General features: G+C 40.3%; 1 protein-coding gene across 1 annotated transcript; it reads right to left on the reverse strand.

Annotated features, from left to right (window-relative positions):
• Nucleotides 1-1,614: 1,614 nt before the first annotated feature.
• On the reverse strand, nucleotides 1,615-20,685 carry LOC306774655 (low choriolytic enzyme-like; the record flags this gene model as incomplete). Its single annotated transcript, XM_079264797.1, has 8 exons — nucleotides 1,615-1,768; nucleotides 12,438-12,519; nucleotides 12,648-12,826; nucleotides 13,028-13,148; nucleotides 13,262-13,399; nucleotides 13,806-13,836; nucleotides 20,468-20,552; nucleotides 20,639-20,685. 8 exons carry the CDS (start codon nucleotides 20,683-20,685, stop codon nucleotides 1,615-1,617), a joined length of 837 nt encoding a protein of 278 aa, XP_079120923.1.
• Between the last annotated feature and the right edge of the window lie 900 nt (nucleotides 20,686-21,585).

Below are 21,585 nucleotides of genomic sequence, written 5' to 3' on the forward strand. Positions count from 1 at the left end.
CTTTCAGGCAGGTGAGAAAAGTAAAGCGTGTCCATTTCAACGTTAATGGGATGAAACTGTTGTTTAAATAAAGCTGAAAAAATGTCAAGATTATTTCGTTGTCATATGCAGGTTCAATCCAAAGTCAACAATGCAATGAAATGCTTAGGAGTAGAAGAAGACTCGCTAAGATAAGAAGTACTAGGAGCATGCAATAGTACATATTAAAAAGTCAAAAAAAGTGTCAGCAAAATACAAAAGAAAAAAGTAAACAATATAAAATACAATAAGGATACAAAGCTGCCAATAGGATGTAGTTAAACGTAGTTAAAAACGTGGAAAAATAAGCTATTTTTGTAATTAGCACAAAAAAAAAAACTTTGTGTCTTTAAGATAAAAATGAATTTCATCCCAATAAAATGATTGATTATAAAGAATTATGATTATTAACATTAATACGTTCCTTTCACTATTGTGAGATTTAAAAAAAAAAAAACTCTTCGAAACCTTTGAAAAGGTATTTGTAAAGGTAAATAAAATGAACTGAAAAGAATCTATAAAGCGGCCATGTTGTACTAAGTTCTCATGTGGTGTTTGCACACGCGAGCCACATCGCTGATAACTGGAGCGTATGGTTATTGCACACAGAGGCGCATAGGACAAGTGTAGCAACATTAGAAGGTTTTATAAAGCAACGAGAAAAACATTCAGACTGAATTCGGACTCCCAGAAATACATCAAAGTATTATTACCTGAATTTCATTTATTTTAACAATAACGCGACATTAGAATTTCCTCTGGAATCACTTTGTATTTCATGAGTTTGACTTCTTTATAGGACCGACAATAGAGCCATACAATTCAAAATGTAATTTAACTTGTAAAACTTGTTACGCCGAAGTGAAATTATGTTTAAGTAAATGAGTTTGGTTTACTAATTTTCAGACTTTATTGTCTGCTTTCATTGCCTTGTTGCAGATGAGGGTGCACATGCACGTGAATGAACTGCTCAGCTGATACTTTGCAATCTAAAGACATGAAACCTGAAATATTCTATTGCTTTGCTTAAATTTATTGGAACAATTTGATTTGAAAAGTATTTTTACTTTTAAAATATGGTTTTTCTTTTTACATGCTTTTAGCAGCATTTTTATGAACATTTAAATGTTTAAATCAAATAATGTTTTGTGGGATTGTTATTTTTCTAATTTTTTAAATAAAGACAGATTTGTCTTTGCAAATAGATTTTAATATGTGAAGAAGCTCATACAGATGCAGGAACAGATAAGGCACATAGTGTAGCAGAAAAGATTTCAGAAAAGATTTCACCTTTTGATTTTTCTGAATTTAAACATTTTCAATGTTGAGTTTTTTTCCTTTCAACTGAACAACATTGCAAGCACTGGGTAAACCAGTCATCCCAATTTAAAGTAAAAAGAAACAAGCACATACATACAATGATGCAACAGCTGCTTAACAGCTTAGAAATAGCAGCCAGTACATGGTTATACAGGAAGAGATGTAATACACTCATCACTGAATCTACAAGCTGATCCTGTTTTTATGCTCTGGTTGAGAAATAAAATCACTGAAATCTCATCACAAGTCTGCAGTAACGCCACCAGTTTACCAGTTTCAGATTTTACATGGTGTTTTCCTGGAACAGCAGTTGTACAGCCTGTTGACACGAGTGATGTCGTTGATGCTCATTTGCTTGGCGTGTCCAAAGTCAAGATTAGGATCACACTTGGCAACAATGGTTGGCTGCCCATTTTTGGAGAAGGCGTACCTTCAAAGACATGAAAATAACAATAAGAACCAATAGATGATTTTGTAATATATGTATATGCCACCTGCGATGGACTGGCGAGCTGTCCAGGGTGTACCCTGCCTGTCGCCCAAAGCCAGCTGGGATAGACTCCAGCTTCCCCGCGACCCTGAATTGGAATAAGCGGTTCAGAAAATGAATGAATGAATGAATGTATATGCCACTCGTGCATACTCGTAATGATTGAAAAGCTTGGATGTCCATTGAAAAGGCCACAGAGTTGTCATTCCCAGGAAAATTTGAACAATGCCAGAGAGCTGTTGCATTTTTGACTGTTTTAGTTGAAGAAGATGGAAGTTACGTAAATACATTTTCATTGGTTTTTCACAAAGAAACACCAGCAAACAGCCTGGATTTCTGCAGTTGGCTGCAAACTGGAACGTATCCCCTGGCACCGGTTATCAAATCAAATCAAAGATACTTTATTCATCCCCGACAGGAAATTCAAGGTTCAAGCCAGCTCGTCCAAGGTTTGACATACAGACATGTAACATTTATGACCAGTTTACAGAACCAAACTGAAGCTTAGGGCCCGCAGCCAGTTTTACCAGCACAGCCTTATAAATGAGGAAAAGATGACATTTTGACTATGGTTGGCGGTTTGATGACTCCACAGACATTGACTACTGGCAGTCTGCGAGAGAAGAGTTGAGAGTAAGTGGCTGCATCAGGCTTATTATCAGGAAATGTCAAGGTAAACACTGGCACCCGCCATGTTTACTACATTTAAAAGTGGCAGGCATGGCAAACAAAGTTTAGTTTGAACATGTTTCAGACTCTTTCTTAGGCTAATTAGAATAACCTTTGGCAATCTCTCCTCTTGTCTGCAAGCCATTCAGTGGGAAAATATAATGCAAATAAACTCCTCTGGCCACCTTCGTTGTTATATGCATACGCACCAAATGTATGCATTAAAAATGTGACCTTTGAGAGGGAGTATAACTCTGTAAACAGACCGTAAGGCAGTAAGAATAAAATAGAAGAGCATCAAACTTTATTAATTCAATTCAACTTTATTTATATAGCGTCAAATCACGGCAATGCCATCTCAAGACGCTTTACAGACAGAGGGGAAAACATAATGAAGGCCAATTCATAATAGCCTATATAAGGAAACCAACAGATTGAGTTGAGTCCAACTCAATCTCCCATCCTGAGCAAGCACACTGGCGACAGTGGGAAGGAAAAAACTCCCTTTTAACAGGAAGGAAACCTCCGGCAGAACCCGGCTCAGGACAGGCAGCCATCTGCCTCTGCTGTGTGGGGGGAAGAGGACAGAAAGACAACAGACAACAGGAACTGCTACTCCCGGCCAGGGAGACCTGCTGAGACAGGAGACATACATGTTAATGATGCAACACTGTTATGGGGGAGGGGTAAAAGAAAGAGATAAAGAGAAAAAGAAAGAAGCTCAGTGTATCAGGAAATGTCCCTCAGCAGTCTAAACCTATAGCAGCATAATTAAGGGATGCTAACCATCCCTAGCTATAGAACTTATCAAAAAGATAAGTCTTCAGCCTAGTCTTAAAGGTGGGGAGGGTGTCTGCTTCGCTAACACTAACTGGGAGCTTATTCCATAAGAGAGGGGCCTGATAACCAAAGGCTCTGCCTCCTGCTCGGCTCTTTGAGACTCTAGGAACCACAAGTAAGCCTGCAGTCTGCGAACGAAGTACTCTGCTTGGTATATAAGGAACAATGAGGTCTTTGATATATAGTGGTGTCTGGCTGTGGAGGGCTTTATATGTAAGGAGAAGGATTTTAAATTATATTCTAGATTCAACAGGCAGCCAATGAAGAGAGGCTAAAACTGGAGAAATATGATCTCTCATGCTGGTTCTGGTCAGGACTCTGGCTGCAGAATTCTGGATCAGCTGAAGGCTTTTCAGGGCATATTTAGGACAGCCCAGTAATAGAGAGTTACAGTAATCTGGTCTCGAAGTAACAAAAGCCTGAACCAGTTTTTCTGCATCACTCTGAGACAGAATGTCCCTAATTTTGGCTATATTACGTAAATGAAAGAAGGCTGTTATATGTGGACCAAAGGACAGGTCAGGGTCAAATATTACTCCAAGGTTTCTCACTGTAGCACTGGAAGCTAAAGTAATGCCATCCAGGTTCATTACAAAACCGGAAAATTTAGCTCTGAGTTTTTCAGATCCAACGAGAATTACTTCAGTCTTATTTGAGTTTAAGAGGAGAAAATTTCTAGACATCCAAGTCTTTATGTCTATGAGACAATTTTGTAGCCTATTGGGCTGATTTGTTTCATCTGGTTTAAAGGATAAGTATAGTTGAGTATCATCTGCATAACAATGAAAGTTTATTCCATGCTGTCTAATAATTTTGCCTAAAGGGAGCATATATAGCGTGAAGAGTATTGGTCCAAGTACAGAACCTTGAGGAACTCCATGACTTACTGTAGTTTGGGAGGAGGACTTGTCATTTACATGAACAAACTGAAGTCTATCAGATAAATATGATTTAAACCAGCTTAACGCTGTACCTGTAATTCCAATCACCTGTTCTAGTCTTTGTAACAGAATGTTATGATCGACTGTATCAAATGCAGCACTAAGATCAAGCAAGATAAGTACGGACAGAAGTCCTTTGTCTGAGGCCATAAGAAGGTCATTAGTAACTTTCACGAATGCCGTCTCAGTGCTATGATGAGCTCTAAATCCTGACTGAAACTCCTCGCATAAATTATTTCTGCTCAGGTGGGCATGTAGCTGAGCGGAAACTATTTTCTCCAGAATTTTGGACATAAACGGGAGGTTAGATATAGGTCTATAATTTGCTATCACCTCTGGATCCAGAGATTGCTTTTTAAGTAAAGGCTTGATTACAGCAGTTTTAAATGATTGTGGTACATATCCTGTCACTAAAGACATATTGATAAGATTTAGTAGTGATGTATTAATTAAAGGGAAAATGTCCTTAAAGAGGCTCGTTGAGAGAGGGTCTAAGATACAGGTGGATGGTTTAGATGAAGCTATTATTTTAGTTAATTCAGAGGGTTGGACAGGACAGAAACTATTTAGACACAAGTCAGATCCTGGTTCTAAGGATGCTTCGGAGACCACAACAGGCTCAACATTATAGGTAGAAGGAAGAGTATTGTGAATTTGATCTCTAATAGTGTCAATTTTATTCCTGAAAAAATACATGAAATCATCACAGCTAAGTGAGAAAGGAATACATGGCTCCACAGCGCTCCGGCTCCTAGTAAGCCTGGCTACAGTGCTGAAAAGAAACCGAGGGTTGTTTTTGTTTTCCTCTATCAATGATGAATAATAAGCTGTTCTTGCCGTACGTAAGGCTTTTTTGTATACAATTAAACTTTCTTTCCAGGTTAAGTGAGACTCCTCTAGTCCTGATGAACGCCATCTGTTTTCCAAATGCCTTGACGCCTGTTTTAGAGCTCGAAGCTGGGAATTAAACCAGGGAGCCTTCATAATCTTACCTAATTTCTTCTTCTTTAGGGGAGCAACATTATCCAAGGTTGTACGCATTGAAGCTGTTATAGTATCAGCATGTTGATCAATCTGAGCAGGAGTAAGGCTTAAAGGGGGACTCTCAGTCATGCTAACACATGGTAGATGTGAAAAAATTGATTCAATTGATTGTTTAAATTTTGTAATATTATTGTCTGATAAACATCTACTATAGTAGAATTTATTTTTGGTCAGTGAGTAATCAAATGAAGTGAATTCAAAGGTTAATAAGAAGTGATCGGACAAGACAGGGTTTTGAGGAAATACTTTGAGCTTATCAGTCTCAATACCATATGTTAGAACAAGATCAAGAGTGTGACCATGAGAGTGAGTGGCTCCATTGACATTTTGTGAAAACCCAATTGAGTTTAGAATAGAGCTAAAGGAAATGTTTAAACTATCATTTTCAACGTCAACATGAATATTAAAATCACCTAGTACAATGACCTTATCAGTAGTCAGACAAGAGATCAAAGAATTCGGTCAGAAACTCGGAGTAAGGTCCAGGTGGGCGATACACTAATGCTAAAAGGAGCGGTTTCTCTGGATTCCATTTTGGATGAGATAAATTTAATGTCAGGAATTCAAAGGATTTATAGTTAGTTTTGTGCTTAGGATTAATTAAAAATTCTGACTTAAAGATAGCTGCAACACCTCCTCCTCTGTCTGTCGTTCTAGGAATGTGAAAGTTTAAATAGTTAGCTGGCGTAGCTTCATTAATACTAACATAATCCTCTTGCTGTAACCAGGTTTCCGTAAGACAGAATAAATCAATGTGGTGATCACCTATCAAGTCATTGACTAATAAAGACTTATTTGGGAGGGATCTAATATTCAGTAAGCCACACTTTATTGTCTTATTTTCAGATTTTATTAGATCCATTGTTTTTATTTTTATGCGGTTTTCACGATTAACCCCAGAAGTGTTTTTGTGTTGTTTAATTCTTACTGCCGGGAAGTTGTATAAGGTCGGAATGGGGTTTTGGGTGGGCGGCGGCAGGTGGGAAGCTGCAGAAAAGTGTGTAGGACTACAATTCTGCCTCCTGGTCCCAACCCTGAGTTGTCAATTTAGCTGACTAATAAAAGAGTCCATATTGCTAGATAAGAGAGTGGCTCCATCCAACGTGGGATGGATGCCATCTCTCCTAATAAGACCAGGCTTTCCCCAAAAAGCGCTCCAATTATCTATAAAACCCACGTTGTTATCGGGACACCACCTAGACAACCAGCGGTTGAAGGATGACATGCGGCTAAACATGTCATCGCTGATTAAATTTGGCAAGGGACCAGAGAAAACTACGGAGTCCGACATGCTCTTGGCAAAGTTACACACCGAAGCAACATTAATTTTAGTGACCTCCGATTGGCGTAACCGGGTGTCGTTACCGCCGACGTGAATTACAATCTTACGGTATTTACGTTTAGCCTTAGCCAGCAGTTTCAAATACGATTCAACGTCGCCCGCTCTGGCCCCAGGAATGCATTTGACTATGGTCAAAGTTTAAATGAAACTTTATTGTATCTGTGTCTGCCGTATCTGGGAGGCCAGTAAATGTTGAAGCTGGTATAGTTTTTGCAACTACATCACAGATATGACATTTAAAGCAGGTAATACAAACCTCAAACTCGCAGACTGACCCATTAATCATCTGTTTTTTATCCTTCATACTTTGTGTATCTCAAGCATTCACATCAGTGCTGCACATATTCTAATTCCACACAAAGTATTGATCTTACAGCCAGTCGATATGTTCTTTAGTATATAAACCATTCTGTGTCGGACATTTGAAGTCACAAATGTGTTTTTCTTCCTTTTTTTGTATTTATTTCTGAGTATTTTTCTTCTGAAGTGCAGCTTCCTTTTTTTGGAGACAATTCTAAAGAAAACATGAAGAAACAGATGCAGAAATGCATCAACACATAAATCTACTTGGAGTTTACAGAGTTTTTCACTTACAGCGCAGCTTGAATTTGCTTTAAAAAGAACTTTATTGAACATGATCCTCACCATCCTGATTCACCAAGAAAAACAGCAATATGTTCCCTTCCAGCTAATAAGCAGTAAACCACTTACATGGTTGCATTAAGCACTGTAATAATTCCAGAAATAGCAGCTTTACGTTTTATTGCATCGGTCATAAGTACATTGTTTAGTTTATTTTGTTTTTATTATCTTTAACCGCTCTGTTAGTATCATGACATGATGGCCTGGTTGCTGTGTTATGCTGAACAAGTTATCTTTTCCAACAGGAGCCTTTCAGGTATGAGACTCTCCATGAATCCTAAATATTATTCTCCATGGGGCTGACAGTGCTGTTGGAGGCTTGCTTGGGGAAGGATCAAGAGAGTAAAATGAGACAGAAGACAGCAGCAATGGAAAGGTCTGATCCTCCTACAGTCCTGCAGCTTTTAGATGCATCTGAATGAAATAGCGGCATTCCCTCCTCCACATGTCATCCTGCTCTGCAGACGCATGACAAGCCGTTCATTTGTGTGAGAGAAGGGATGAATCTAGAAGTTGCACAATAGTAGCTTTTGAGGACCGCACTTGGGCCCCCTGCTGTGGTGGATTTGTGGGTCCCTTGCTCCCATAAACTGTATATGAAAGATGGACGGAACCTCCTGTAGGTTTCTTTAGAGCTGAATTGAAGCTCATTGGGCGGTTCCTACGATTGCCATCTTGGCAGTGTCATGCATGTCGTTGCTCCCGGAAAATACAGAAATGGGCAAAGAGGTGGAGCTGAGAGGGGCGCTTTGAGCGTCATGGTGGATGATTGATATCTAACAAACACCGAGCTGCCTGTAGCTAACAGCTATCCGAGCTAACAAGAGCTAACAAGCTAATGGAAGTAAGCGGGCTAAAGCTAAAAACCACAGTTATTCCACTTTCTGCCTTCTTGCAGCGGGATATCAGGTACCTGTCAATCAAAAGGACACGCCCTTAAATATGCCAAATTTCAAGATGAAATTAGTTCTGAACAGACGAGTTCCCCCCACAATTAAAATGAGCCTTTTGAACCAGGCTGTAAACATGTTTAGTTTTGCTGTAAACATGTTTATTTATGCTGTAAACATGCTTATTTCTGCTGTAAACATGTTTAGTTTTGCTGTAAACATGTTTATTTCTGCTGTAAACATGTTTATTTCTGCTGTGAAGTTGGTCGTTTTAACATGGGAGTCTTTGGGGATTTGCTGGGGGGTTTTTTTGCCCCTAGTGGATGAGGGGGGAACTGCAGGTTTTGGCTCTTCCGCATAGGCTTAACTGTCAGAGGTTGCTGCTTGGTTGCTCCACAGAGCTCTCAGCTGGGAATTACAGGACCAACAGGAAGCAGAAGCATGAAGGAGATCACTGAAGCAGCAGATAAGACTTTGAGATGACTCTGGATCTATGTAAACCAGAGGAGGCCTCCTGCACACGCTGCGGTCTAATCAACTAGCTGGGTGTCCTGGTGGAGGGTGTGTGATGCTGAGAGACTTGAAGCACCCAAGGAAACCAGTTTACATGACTTATAATGTGTTCAGCTGTGATGGACTGACGACCTGACCAGGTGTACCTGCCTCTCGCCCAATGATTGCTGGGATAGACTCCAACTTTCCCACAACCCTTAATCGGACTAAGCGGTTTGGAAAATGAATGAATGATGTGTTCAGGTGCGTCAGAGGATGTGCGTTAAGAACTTAATTATCATTATTATTTTCTGTGTATTGCCAAGTAACTGTTGGACAGGACCAGAGGAACAACAGAAGGGAGAGTAAATAAAGAAGAATGAGAAATAAATATAATAATTATAATAATAATAATAATAATAGACAGCTAAGAGGGAATAAGGAGGGCTAAAAGGAAGCAGGACAAGCCCAAATTTCTGGCTGATGTTTTGGTCACTTTTGACTGCTGGCGGTGCTTTCACTCTAGTGGTAGCATGAGACGGAGTCTACAACCCACACAAGTGGCTCAGGTAGTGCAGCTCATCCAGGATGGCACATCGATGCCAGCTGTGGCAAGAAGGTTTGCTGTGTCTGTCAGCGTAGTGTCCAGAGCATGGAGGCGCTACCAGGAGACAGGCCAGTACATCAGGAGACGTGGAGGAGGCCGTAGGAGGGCAACAACCCAGCAGTAAGACCGCTACCTCCTTCTTTGTGCAAGGAGGAACAGGAGGAGCACTGCCAGAGCCCTGCAGAATGAGCTCCAGCAGGCCACAAATGTGCATGTGTCTGCTCCAACAGTCAGAAACGGACTCCATGAGGGTGGTATGAGGGCCCGACGTCCACAGGTGGGGGTTGTGCTTACAGCCCAACACCGTGCAGGACGTTTGGCATTTGCCAGAGAACACCAAGATTGGCAGATTCACCACTGGCGCCCTGTGCTCTTCACAGATGAAAGCAGGAACACATGTGACAGACGTGACAGAGTCTGGAGACGCCGACTGCCATTAGGTACCGAGATGAGATCCTCAGACCCCTTGTGGGACCATATGCTGGTGCGGTTGGCCCTGGGTTCCTCCTAATGCAAGACAGTGCTAGACCTCATGTGTCTGGAGTGTGTCAGCAGTTCCTGCAACACCAAGGCATTGATGTTATGGACCGGCCCGCCCGTTCCCCAGACCTGAATCCAGCTGAGAACATCTGGGACATCATGTCTCGCTCCATCCACCAACGCCAAGTTGCACCACAGACTGTCCAGGAGTTGCTGGATGCTTTAGTCCAGGTCTGGGAGGAGAAGGAGGAGGAGAACATCCGCCGCCTCATCAGGAGCATGCCCAGGCGTTGTAGGGAGGTCATACAGGCACGTGGAGGCCACACACACTACTGAGCCTCATTTTGACTTGTTTAAAGGACATTAGATCAAAGTTGGATCAGCCTGTAGTGTGTTTTTCCACTTTCATTTAGAGTATAACTCCAAATCCAGACCTCCATGGGTTGATACATTTGATTTTCAGTGATTATTTTTGTGTGATTTTGTTGTCAGCACGTTCAACTCTGGAAATGTGGTGAGAGAGAGAGTCTCAGGTGATCAGCCTGTGATTTGCACCTGGATGATCTATTGTGGTATAAAGGCCGTGCCTCACACAGCAGTGCCATGCTGAACACACCTGAGTGCACACTTCTGCTGGCTGACCTCGCTCCTGCAGATAAATCCCTTTGTGGGTCTCCTTCACCCCTGCTGATCAGTTCATTGCTGGTCTGAATTTCCCTATTGATGATCAGGTCTGAGCGATGATTAAGTGGGTGTGTTATTAGGTCCATTCATCGTGGGAAAAAGCATCAAGCTTTCTGCTCTGCTCTCTGGGTGGCTGGGGAAAATGTCGGATCAGTAAGGGATTGCTAGAGTATTTTATTTTATTACTCTGTGTGGCTGACCTGTCGCTCCATGCATCACAGGGACTGAAGGCCTGGCTGATCATAGCCTGGAAAGCAAGTTCCTGTGCTGTGGCTGGTGAGGTGGGCCGCTGGAACACAGCTGCTGCTTTGCCTCTGTTTTTTACACTTGGGACTGAATGAAGAGGAATCCGCAGGCTGACGTCTGTGTGGAGGAAACTAACTAGTGCATTGTCTGTGCTGTCCAGTCGTGAGGACGATTCTTTCCCTTGCTTTACTGTTTTGTGGGGAAGCCAACTTTGTTAATGTGGTTTTTTTTTTTTTACTTTTTAGAACATTTTAATTTCTCTTTTTGACTCGCCACCGAGGGAGGCTTTTAATCCGCCGTTGATCTCAGTGTCAGTATAGTTGTGAAGCTTTTTATATTGTATCTTTCTTTTCAGCAGCTGAAAGCTGATGGTAGCGGTCAGATCCGCCAGGTGGTGACCTGTTGTTGTCTTCTGCACCTTGCGGTTGGGGTGGCACTGTGTGTCTGTGTGCATGATGGTGAATTGTCCTTGTGTTGTGGGGTGATTTTTTTTTTTTTTTTTAGTTTGTCTGAGAAGTGCCCCTGGTTTTAACCGCCCTTTCTCCACAGCTTTGCCTGCAAGTTTTAACTGTTGCTCCATTTTAGTCTTTTCTTAAAGTATTTTATTCATTCATTCATTCATTTTCCGAACCGCTTATTCCAATTCAGGGTCGCGGGGAAGCTGGAGCCTATCCCAGCCGGCTTTGGGCGACAGGCAGGGTACACCCTGGACAGCTCGCCAGTCCATCGCAGTAAAGTATTTTAATTGTCAAATAAAACTTCTTAAAATTGGAACAAGTCTCCTGCATTTTTTAGTAAATGAACTTGAGGGCCTTGTTTTAAATTATTCCCGGGGTGAATTTCCCATGGTGGCATTGTCGCGAACGACGAGTGAGAGCCATATATTTCTCCTCTTGCTACAGAAAAAAACAAAGTATTTAATGAAAATATTTCATTCATTCAGATCTACAACGTCTTACTTCAGTGGTCCCTTTATTCTTTTGAGCAGTATATTATATATTTTATATAAATATATATATATGTAAATGATGCAAAAATTTTTAGCCCCAATTGTAAAGTGTTTTTTTTCCATCACTTCTATTTCTATTGTTTTTCTTTATGTAACTTCTGACAGCTGTTTCTTTTTTTTTTTCAAATGTATTTAAATAACAAAATGTCTGTCTAAACTCAGCCAGGCGATGTCATTTCTAAATTATCCAACATTTAAAAAAGCAACAAGTATTTGGCCAAACTGATCGGGATCATATCACCATCTTCCAGCCAATAAGGATTGTTTTCTTTTTGAATCACTGTATCTGTTTCTCTCATCTGCTTGCAAATCTATAAAAGGTGTCAAGGAACAAGATAAAAATGTTGTTTCTAATTACAATTTGGTTTACTCTATAAATTTGATTAATATAAAGATTTTTTGTGTAAATTATAACCAGCATTTTGTCTTAAACTTATTTTTCCTTTCGATCAAAAGCTTTCTTGCATTTAGCATCGTTATTTCTGAGGAAGTTACCGATACTTACATGATATATCAATGTTCACAGTGCGTCATAACAGGATAAATATCACTCATTGATTTATTAAAAATCTTTATTTCATTCTTTTATTGTTGAGTTGCAGTTCAGTTCAGGCTGAATCCTTCTGATTTTATGGGAATGTTAACGAAGCAGGAAGAAAATGATAACCAATCACAACACCCCCCCCCCCCCCAACGTTCCCCTGTACACACTCACACACTTACTTGCTGTACTGCATGACAGACGTGAAGTCGTAAGGAGTCTTCAAGTTGTTTGTCTGCACTTTTTCAAAATTTTTGCTCTTTCCTGCATCGAAACCGGAAACAACATTCAGCAACAGGCGGGAAAGCGTGGGACACACCTGTTTCCTGAGCTGCTTGTCTACCTGGATGACTGGCAGACAACACGCCGAAGCATTGAGTGTGTGAGCTGACCTGACTTAATGTTGTCGAAGAGAATCTTGACGTAACTGTCTCTGTCGGAGCGGCTGATCTCATGTTTGAAGCCCAGAGCGTGAAGAACCTCATGCTGCACCGTGCGGTGCTTCACACAGCGGTTCTTTTCCAGAGAGATGTATTGTTTCTTGTCTTGACGACCCACGTAGGACCAACACCTGACACACACACAGTAACCAGAGTTTTACATTTGATATCCAGATTTTTCTACACCTGAGCTCCTGAAATTATTACAAATTATTTTGTGCATAATAATCTGATTAAAAATTACAGTAGTAGCAGCAATTATTTAAAATGTATTTTAATAAGGAGAATTAATCATAGTGTTGTGTTGTTTGCACTTGTGTGTGTGTTCTTACCCTTCTTTGGACTCAAAGTGGAGGTAATGCTCTTGATTTGCTTTCCTCGGGACGAGGCGAATGCAGGTGGACTGGCTGAAGCTCTTCAGGCCTTTCAGGATGATGTCGCGCTCTGTAGAAGCTGCAAATTTCACCACTTAGTTAAAAGCCTTGTACATCTTACTTAAAAACAAAAGAGAGAATTGTGACTTTGGTGGTTTTCCTTGACTAAATATCAAAGTTGCAGCTGCTTACTGAAGTTAGAGGAGATGAAGTAGGGCACGTAGACGTAGCGGCCAGTTTTAGGCCACTTGCAGCCTGTGGCGGTGCATGGGTCCGCGTTCCTGCTGGAAGTGTCGGGCAAAGCGATGTCGTCCAGCAGCTCCGGTGTGCCTGCAGCACAACAAATGTCCCCAGTGAATATAAAAACAGTATCAGAGGTGCACGTCTAATTAATGTGCCTCAAACACAGATGTCAGATTATCAAACTTCTAAAAACAGACACTGTTACCGATCTTTTAGTGAATTTAGACTAAAGGAGACCTTTTTTTTTTTTTTTTAAATAAATATTCAATGTCTACAAAGAATAAAGCCAAGCAAGTGGTTGCTGAGAGTTTTTATTGAAATAATATTTTGGATTATTGGATTTCTTTTTAATACACCTGATGGCAGCTTAAAAGTTCCAAAGTTTGGGTGTTGCGTCTCCATTTTTGGGTCTCGGGATGGTTTCAGAGATACAAATAGAAGTTTACATTGTGTCACATGTCAGGTACGTATGGAAATAATTGATTTATTTCACCTGTTTCGTCCTCGTTTTCGATCGGTGCTCCCTGCAACACAAGAACACATTTCAGGACTTCACTAAACTGTATTTTTCAGATGATTCTTTAAATATTAGCAGAAGTACTTCATGTTCATGTTTATCAAAGCTCTAAAATCTTCTGAACTCTTAGATGATTAGCTGAAATTTTTATCTTCCACACAATCAGAAGTTTTTTTTTATTAAACCTAGTTCCTGCCAACCTTACGTCAGCAGGATACAAATGATGTTCAGAGGTAAACGTACCAGAGAAACGTCCGTCACTGAGAGGATGAGGAGGAGGAAGAGCACAGCTGGAGTCATGATGATGGTCGTCTGACGTTAAACTTCAGAGATGAGAGTCTGAGTCTGGATGCAGCTGATGCTCAGCTCTCCTGTCCTTATAAACGACTCCTGCAGCTTGTGGGCCAATCCGTTGTTTCTGATACTGGACCAGTGAACGTTTTAGAGGAAGGAAATTTCAGCACCAACCACAAGTATTAGGCCACCCTTCATTTCTTTATATCAAGCGTCAAAGAAACTTTACTGCTAAAGACCACTTCTGAAGGGCTCAACGCAGCGAATCAGTGTGTTAGATACGTCAAACACATGAATGAACAGTGGGATACATTTTACTTCCATGAGATCAAACTTTTTTATCTTTTGAAGGCCTTAAATAATAACTGGTTTCCAGTAAGAGAACTGGGGGAAAGTGAAAAGTCCCCTCTGTCGGACGTTTTGGTGTTTTTGCTTCACATATCACTCAGGGTTTAGCGTCTGCATTAACTGGATGACATCACTGTATTAATGTTGCACAAGTTCAATAGGAAATGTGTGAATGACGTTGACAACCCCCATCAGTCTCCAAAACAATAACTTTCAAACTTAATATCACAAATAAAAAGGAGAATTAGGTACTAAATCATCATACATAAAAGTGGTGCCTGTCTGTGGCTTTTAAGTGCTCAGAAAACTTGATTTAGATTAAATATACAGACATGCAAACATTAAAATATGCAAATGATGGATAATGTAAAGAACATAATCCATCATTTTAGTGTTATTTGGCTCAAAGTTGTCAGCTAGCTTTAGTGAAGTAAACAGCCTGATTCCTCTGGAAAACAGGCATCAGAAAGGCTTCATTAAACCAGTTCTACATTATTACAGTTCTACTTTATTAAACCTGATCATTTTGAGGTTGATTTTAAGGTACTTTCTGAAGTTTTTAAACGTTCTAATGTTCTTGGGCCTTTTTATTTATCGATCTGCTGTTATATTATGAGTACTGGCCTTTTGTCCCCATGTTTTAAACCCATATGTGCCTGTTGAGTTGTGTATGTCTGCGCTTTGCTTGCTTATGTGATGAACTTGGGTAGCTTGTGTTTTTAAGATGCAAAAGCTGCGCTTTGTGCTGCTGTTATGCATAAAAAGTGCTTAAAATAAAGTTTGATTTTATACAGAAAGAACATGTCAGGTGTCACGCTAAAAAAGCTATCAGGTTGGGAAGCCACCAACCGCTGCAGTAACGAGAGGTTCCTCATCGTTTGCAGCTGGATTAAGGGGGACAAAACAAACCAGAATCAGTGTGATTGAGCTCAAGAGGCTTTTCTCTCCATGAGCTCATTTAAAGGAGCCGTGCAGGTTACCGATCGTTCCTCCATGATTCTCCTCTGGCATGGACATAGAAGCCGGATCTTTATGAAAGCCTCTGTGTTGAGTGTTTGTGCTGTTCTGTGTTAAATGTGGTGCTGATTGAGTTTCCTGTAACATCTCTGTTTAGGTGTGTGATTAATTGCTCTCTCTCTCAGACAGTCTGTTATTTAATTATAGTCTAATTATTGGTTGAAACTACCAGACTGACTTTGCTTTTAATCAATAAAATGCTCTTTTTTTTATTTAAAAGGTGTTTCAGCTGAATTTCAGCCAGAATATTTAGCTCTTTAAAATATTATTATTGCACATTTTTCATGTACAAGACAGTTCAGAGTGCTTTAGAAAAAAGGAAAATACTTTTTTGCTTTTATATTCTATATCTAATCTACATTGACTGGGCCGGCTGTTGTATTAGAAAAATTAAACTTGTCCTCTTATAGAGAGCTGATAAACGGAGCAACCAGCTACTCGATCCTGGCGCCAGGACTGGGTTTATCTCGCTCTGACTTTGGTCATTCTGTTGATGATTTGAAGTTCATATTCTGTAAATAAATGGCTTGATTTGAACACATTTGCAAAAGTTATGAGCTGTTTTAGTTTTTGATGAAACTGCTTAGTGACACGAGCTTCTCAGTAAGCGCCGCAGATGGAAGAAGCACGTTGCGAAGTTCAACACTTCACAAAGATATCGTCACGGATCTGGGTTGTTTTCTAGGAGGTATTTTTCAGGTTCCACTAGAGGATCCTTTCTGGAGGGTGATTTTCCCACAGGTGTGCAGGTCTGAACACCTGAGGAGGATTTGTGATCAACTCCCCAGCATCATATCTGGAGCTGACTGCCGATCCTTCCTCGCTTGAACGTTGAGCCTCGTGGTAAAACCTGACCCCTCCAGTGTTTTCTCGCATTCTTGTAAAACCTTAAAATCTTTATTTTTTCCAACATCTTGGATTCCTCTGAGCTCTCCGTGATTTCTCCCTGCTGTATTCATCTCCAGCAATCATCTCTACAATAACAAGCAACTTGGAAACTTCTTTCACTGGCAGTCCTCCGGATCTGGAGATCTGTCCGCCCTCCAACAGAAAAACCCTCACGTGCTCCTACTATCAACACCAGTCTTCCCGGATCACCTGACACCACCCAGATTCCCTACAACTCCAAACAAGTAGGAAAAGCATCACTTCTCCAGATATCTTATCCATCATTCCACCTCTCATATCTATCATTACAGAGAAAACTTTTCTAATTCTCCAGGATTGCTTGATTTTTGCATGTGGGTCAAACATCTTAGGAAACTAGTGGGTGTTAAAGTGTGTTTGCTTTTCTTCTTAAGTTTCCTTTTTAATGGAGAAAATTCTGAAGAACGAATGAAGAAACACGTGGAGACATGAGGAAACAAAAACAACTTGCATTTACTGCTGAGCAAAACAAGAGACAGTAGAATGATGGCGAGTGCACTTCCTTTATTTACTGCGTACCTGCGTATCCTTTTTTTTTCTGAGCTTTGCACAGTCTGACCTTTCTTTACTGACTTCTTTCTCTCTGAAATACTTCCAAATAGCATGGAAAGTATTTTTAAAACCTTCACAGACTGATCAACACTGCAGTTGCTTCTTATTTCTGATGTCTTTCCTCCTTGACACTGTTTATACAAATAAATGCTCAAAACCAGCAAACTTCACAAAAATGTGCTTTTACAGAGAGGAGTGGTCACTGATAATCACTTTATCAGGTCATTTTAATGTTAGCAGGTGGATGTCAAATAAATGATGTAGAATATTTTAGTCAATTAGTAATTAATGCAATTCAGTTTAGCTTTATTTGCATAGCGCCACTTCACAACAATGTCACCTCAGGGCACTTTACACACACACACAAGTCAAAGCCAATGAATCCATATAGATATACAGATAATATATAATTAAAGAAGCAAAATAGCAGCATAGATATAATTAACATATGAATGATCAGTATGTTACAGTTTGACTCGCGGGTTTTAACCCATCCCCTAATAAAATGGCGGCATAAACATTATATGAATAGTATTTTAATATTATTGACAGGTGTAACGAGACGAACGCCGACATCTGACACTGAAACTGGTAGATATGCATCTATGCCATTATTAACTGATTAAAACAACTGGTGGAATTATGAGCATTAATTTGCGTGTCACCTTAGTCTTACCTTGTTTAGAGAAAGGTTTTCATTTGTTGAATTACTGTAATAATTTCTAGATCAGATAAAACATTAACTCTCTGAAGTTACATGATTTCATCTGAAGTCTCTCCTGTGACGTTCAACACAGCTGTTGCCACCGTGTTTCTGACAACTGATCACTGGCAGATGGATGGAAACAGATCCATGACTGTTCAGAAGGCTGGAGAATAAAACTAACGGCAGTTTAGACGTTACGACTCATTATTCTCCAGCAGTTTATCTGTCTCTACACGGATGCAGAGAAGCGTCTGGAGCGCAGGACCGGTCATGGGATGTGACAGAACCGATTCCCCATCATGAGCTCAGGGTCTGATATTCTGTTGTGTTATTTCTCCATCAGTGTGGGAACTTAACAAAACCTCATTCAGAGCAGGAAGGACTCGTCTGCATAAAGCTTGATTATTTCACATTTAGAATAATGCAGGAACCAAATGTTTCTTTCTGTATTTCTTGACGCGCTTTTTGCAAAGTGCCTCTTAAAAAGAGGAAACAAGCAGTTAGTGGTTTTCATACACATTACGAAAGACTGAAAGCAAGATAGAAATAAGAAAAAGCACAATCTGGCCCTAAAACATCCACTGAGTTTTCAATTCTGTGTTTTTTTTTTCTTTAGTTACAACTTTAGAAAGAAGAAAGTTACATAAAGTTTCCAAAAAAGGAAAAATCTAAAAATGAAGTGCATGATTACATTTCATCACAAACAAGCTGAGCTGCAAAGAGCTTAAATCAAGTACCGTTAATACCTGCACACTAAAGTTTAGAATAGCCAGGATTTACTATGATTATTGGGTGTTGTCCTGAAAATCGCCAAACAATTCTTCTTCAGTTATTGAGGCAACAAAATGGTAAAAATGTCCAACTGGAGGGAAGTTTTACAAGCTGTGTTTATCAAAGTCTTTTCATGCATCATATTCACATTGTTGTATTACTTTTTACAAGACAACCTCACATTTATAAGTGACCAATTACCAGAGAGTTGGGATCAATACCTGGATCTTTTTTTCATGAGTATTTTTTTTTTAAATTATTATTATCATTCATTTAGCATCCTTTTGCTCAGCAAATAACTATTCGTAAATTCACATTTTTATGTTTAAATACTGGATGCATGGCAAAGGTTGTGGAACCATAAATAAAGTAAAATACTTCCAACATGAAGTGATGCGTTTCCACCAGCAGGAGGCAGCAGTTCCCTGAACTTCCAGATGCACAACGCTGCAGCATCATTGTGTTTCTTACAAATGATTATTTTTGGATGCTAAAAACGTTATCCATGACAAACTGTTATAAAACACATGGCAGTGTCTTTCCAGTCTAAACTCTGAGTGTTTGGGTTCATTATCCTGTTTGAAGGTGAAGCAGTGGAGGGAAACTCATCCCTGGCTGGGATGGAACGGATTTGCGTTGCTTCATTCTGGGTCTGATCTTCAGCAGAACCAACAATATCAGAACTGTTTGGCAAGGATTTTAGGAATATACGGTCACTGAAAACTACTCTGATTACTTCAAACTCAGTCAGCTCTCTGCTTTTGCTCTCATGTAGAGCTTTTCTTTTTCAAGGAAATGTGACCTTTTTCCCTCCATCTGCTACTTTGTCAGCCTACCACAGATGTCTGAAATCTCAGTTTGAATCCAGGCATCACACCAGCTCATATTCTGTCACCTGCAGGTCATGAACCAGACTGTGACTCAGTGGTGTCGGGGAGAGTTTTCACAGCAGCCTCTGTGTTTAGGAAGTTTCCTCTCCAGAAGGCTTTGACTGTATTTATAGATTTATAGCACAGTAACGTTGGCAAACTTTCCCATCCCAATGTCTGCGTACTTACAAGACTCTCTACATACATCAGAATAATTATGATAAAATTACATTTCTCTACAAGAAAAACCTCACAAGACCCCGACCCCAATGTTAGATTTCAGTTTTTGTTGCACTTTGCAAGAAGCAGAACGTACATTTAACTTCTTAAACTTCTGGATTTAATCATAAATGATAATTTGCATTTATATAACTGTCATCGAAATGGAGAAATGTTTACATTGAGGCTTTTTATGGATTAAATAGATAATACTGTCATTATTTTTATTTTCGTCTGAAATGTTTTCTACTTTTCAGATGATGGACATGTTTGTAAAAGGAGTAATTCGCTGGTCTGGACATAAACACACCTCAAAACACTGAGAAGTTTCCTTTTTTACAACAAATAAAGAATGCATTCTGATTTCCAAGGTCTGGAGTGATGATTTCTGAAAAAGGTGCAGTTTACAGAAAGGTAGGCAAGTTTGAGGGACGTGACTGAATCTGGAATGGCAGGAGACAGGATGGAGTGCAAAAACTCAGTGGAAAGCAAGACAGGTGAGCGAAGCCAGACAAAGGTCGTCAACGTGAAGGCAGAGAGCTGAAACCAAACCAAAGGTCAAGGCTGAGGCAGAAATCTGGGATGCAGAAAACAAGGTAACAAGCTCCAAAGTTTACTGGACAGGAGACTGGAGAGGAGAACAGGCGGGTAGCTCGAGTGGGATTACAAGGTCAGGTCACGGCAGCGCCTTTCAGAAAGTTTTACACCCATCCACGATGAGAGGCTTGTCTCTGGTAAGGACACCAGGGTTGTTTCTATAAATATACTCCCAGAGAAAAACCTGCCAAATGCTAACTGGTGTGAAACAGGTTCGTAAGCTTCTCACAAATCAGCGAAGACGATGGTTTTCCAGTTCTGTTAAAGAAAAGAAAGAGAGAAAAAGTTAGACGTATCCCAGCTGGGTGTGGATGTACACGCTGTGTACACAAGCATACAGCACTACCTTCTACTACATCTGTGTACTCAGAAAACGGCTGACTGCGGAGGTCACTGCGAGGGGAAGTAAGCTCCACTTGGAGCCTGGAATCGTCAACGGGCCATTTTTCGAAGATAACGGAGATTAAAAAAAAAAATCTTTAAGATACTAGTAGTAGCTGTCCACCAACATGTTCACCTCCGATCGCGTGTTCATGCTCTTGTGTCCAACAGCCATGATGCCCACGTGTACATTCCAACCCTTAACCCTCTGGGGACGCCGGCATCGTCGGCGATGCCAGGGACCATGTTGTGTTTATTCGAGCATAACTTTCAAACCATAAAAGATAGAAACTTACTTTTTCCCCCTCTTAATCGGGAGACTCCAGGCTTTCAGACGGTAGTTCCGGCATCACTGTGGCCCATTCATAGGTGATACAGTGTTGTGTCAAAATAGGTGTTCCAATCAGAGCCTTTGTCTTTGGCGCATGACACGTGTTTGTCCAATCAGAACCGACGATGCCTCAGGAAACGCCTCCAAACGGTGTCAATCACTCTGCATCGGCGTCATCAGCAGTCGGATAGCTGCCTTCTGTATTTACAAGGCCGATAAATGATGAAAACAACAGCTTTTACGCACGCATACCATGCGTAACTGCTCAAACAAACATTTGCATTACTCAAGTAGTTTATTTCAACATGAACGACACGACGGCGTCGTAACAGATGTATAACTTGGTAACAGATACAGTGTGTGCAGCGGAAAGCTGCGGTGCTTCAGTCCCCTTCAGTACCTTTAGTCATGCTTCGAAATGATAAAACTCTTTATTTCAAGCAAAGGAACCTCATTTACATAGCAGTTTATCATATTTCAATTCAAAATAAAAAAAAAAAAACAAGGTATAGGACATTATGGGGCATTGAAAGGTGGTGTTTATTAGCATTTAAACTAATAAAAGTCAGGTTTATTTCTCTAAAATACCCTTGGTCCCCAAAAGGTTAACCTGACTACGTTGTGTTAACCAGCCTGTTGGCTTGACAGTTGAATAGCAGAACACACAAATGTCCAACAAAGTGATTTTTCCATGACATTTCAACCCTTCCACTTGGGAAGGATATATTTTCCAACCCAGAGGAG

This window comes from Telmatherina bonti (genome assembly GCF_933228915.1).
Source record: "Telmatherina bonti genome assembly, chromosome: 1".
Taxonomy (NCBI): Eukaryota; Metazoa; Chordata; class Actinopteri; order Atheriniformes; family Telmatherinidae; genus Telmatherina; species Telmatherina bonti.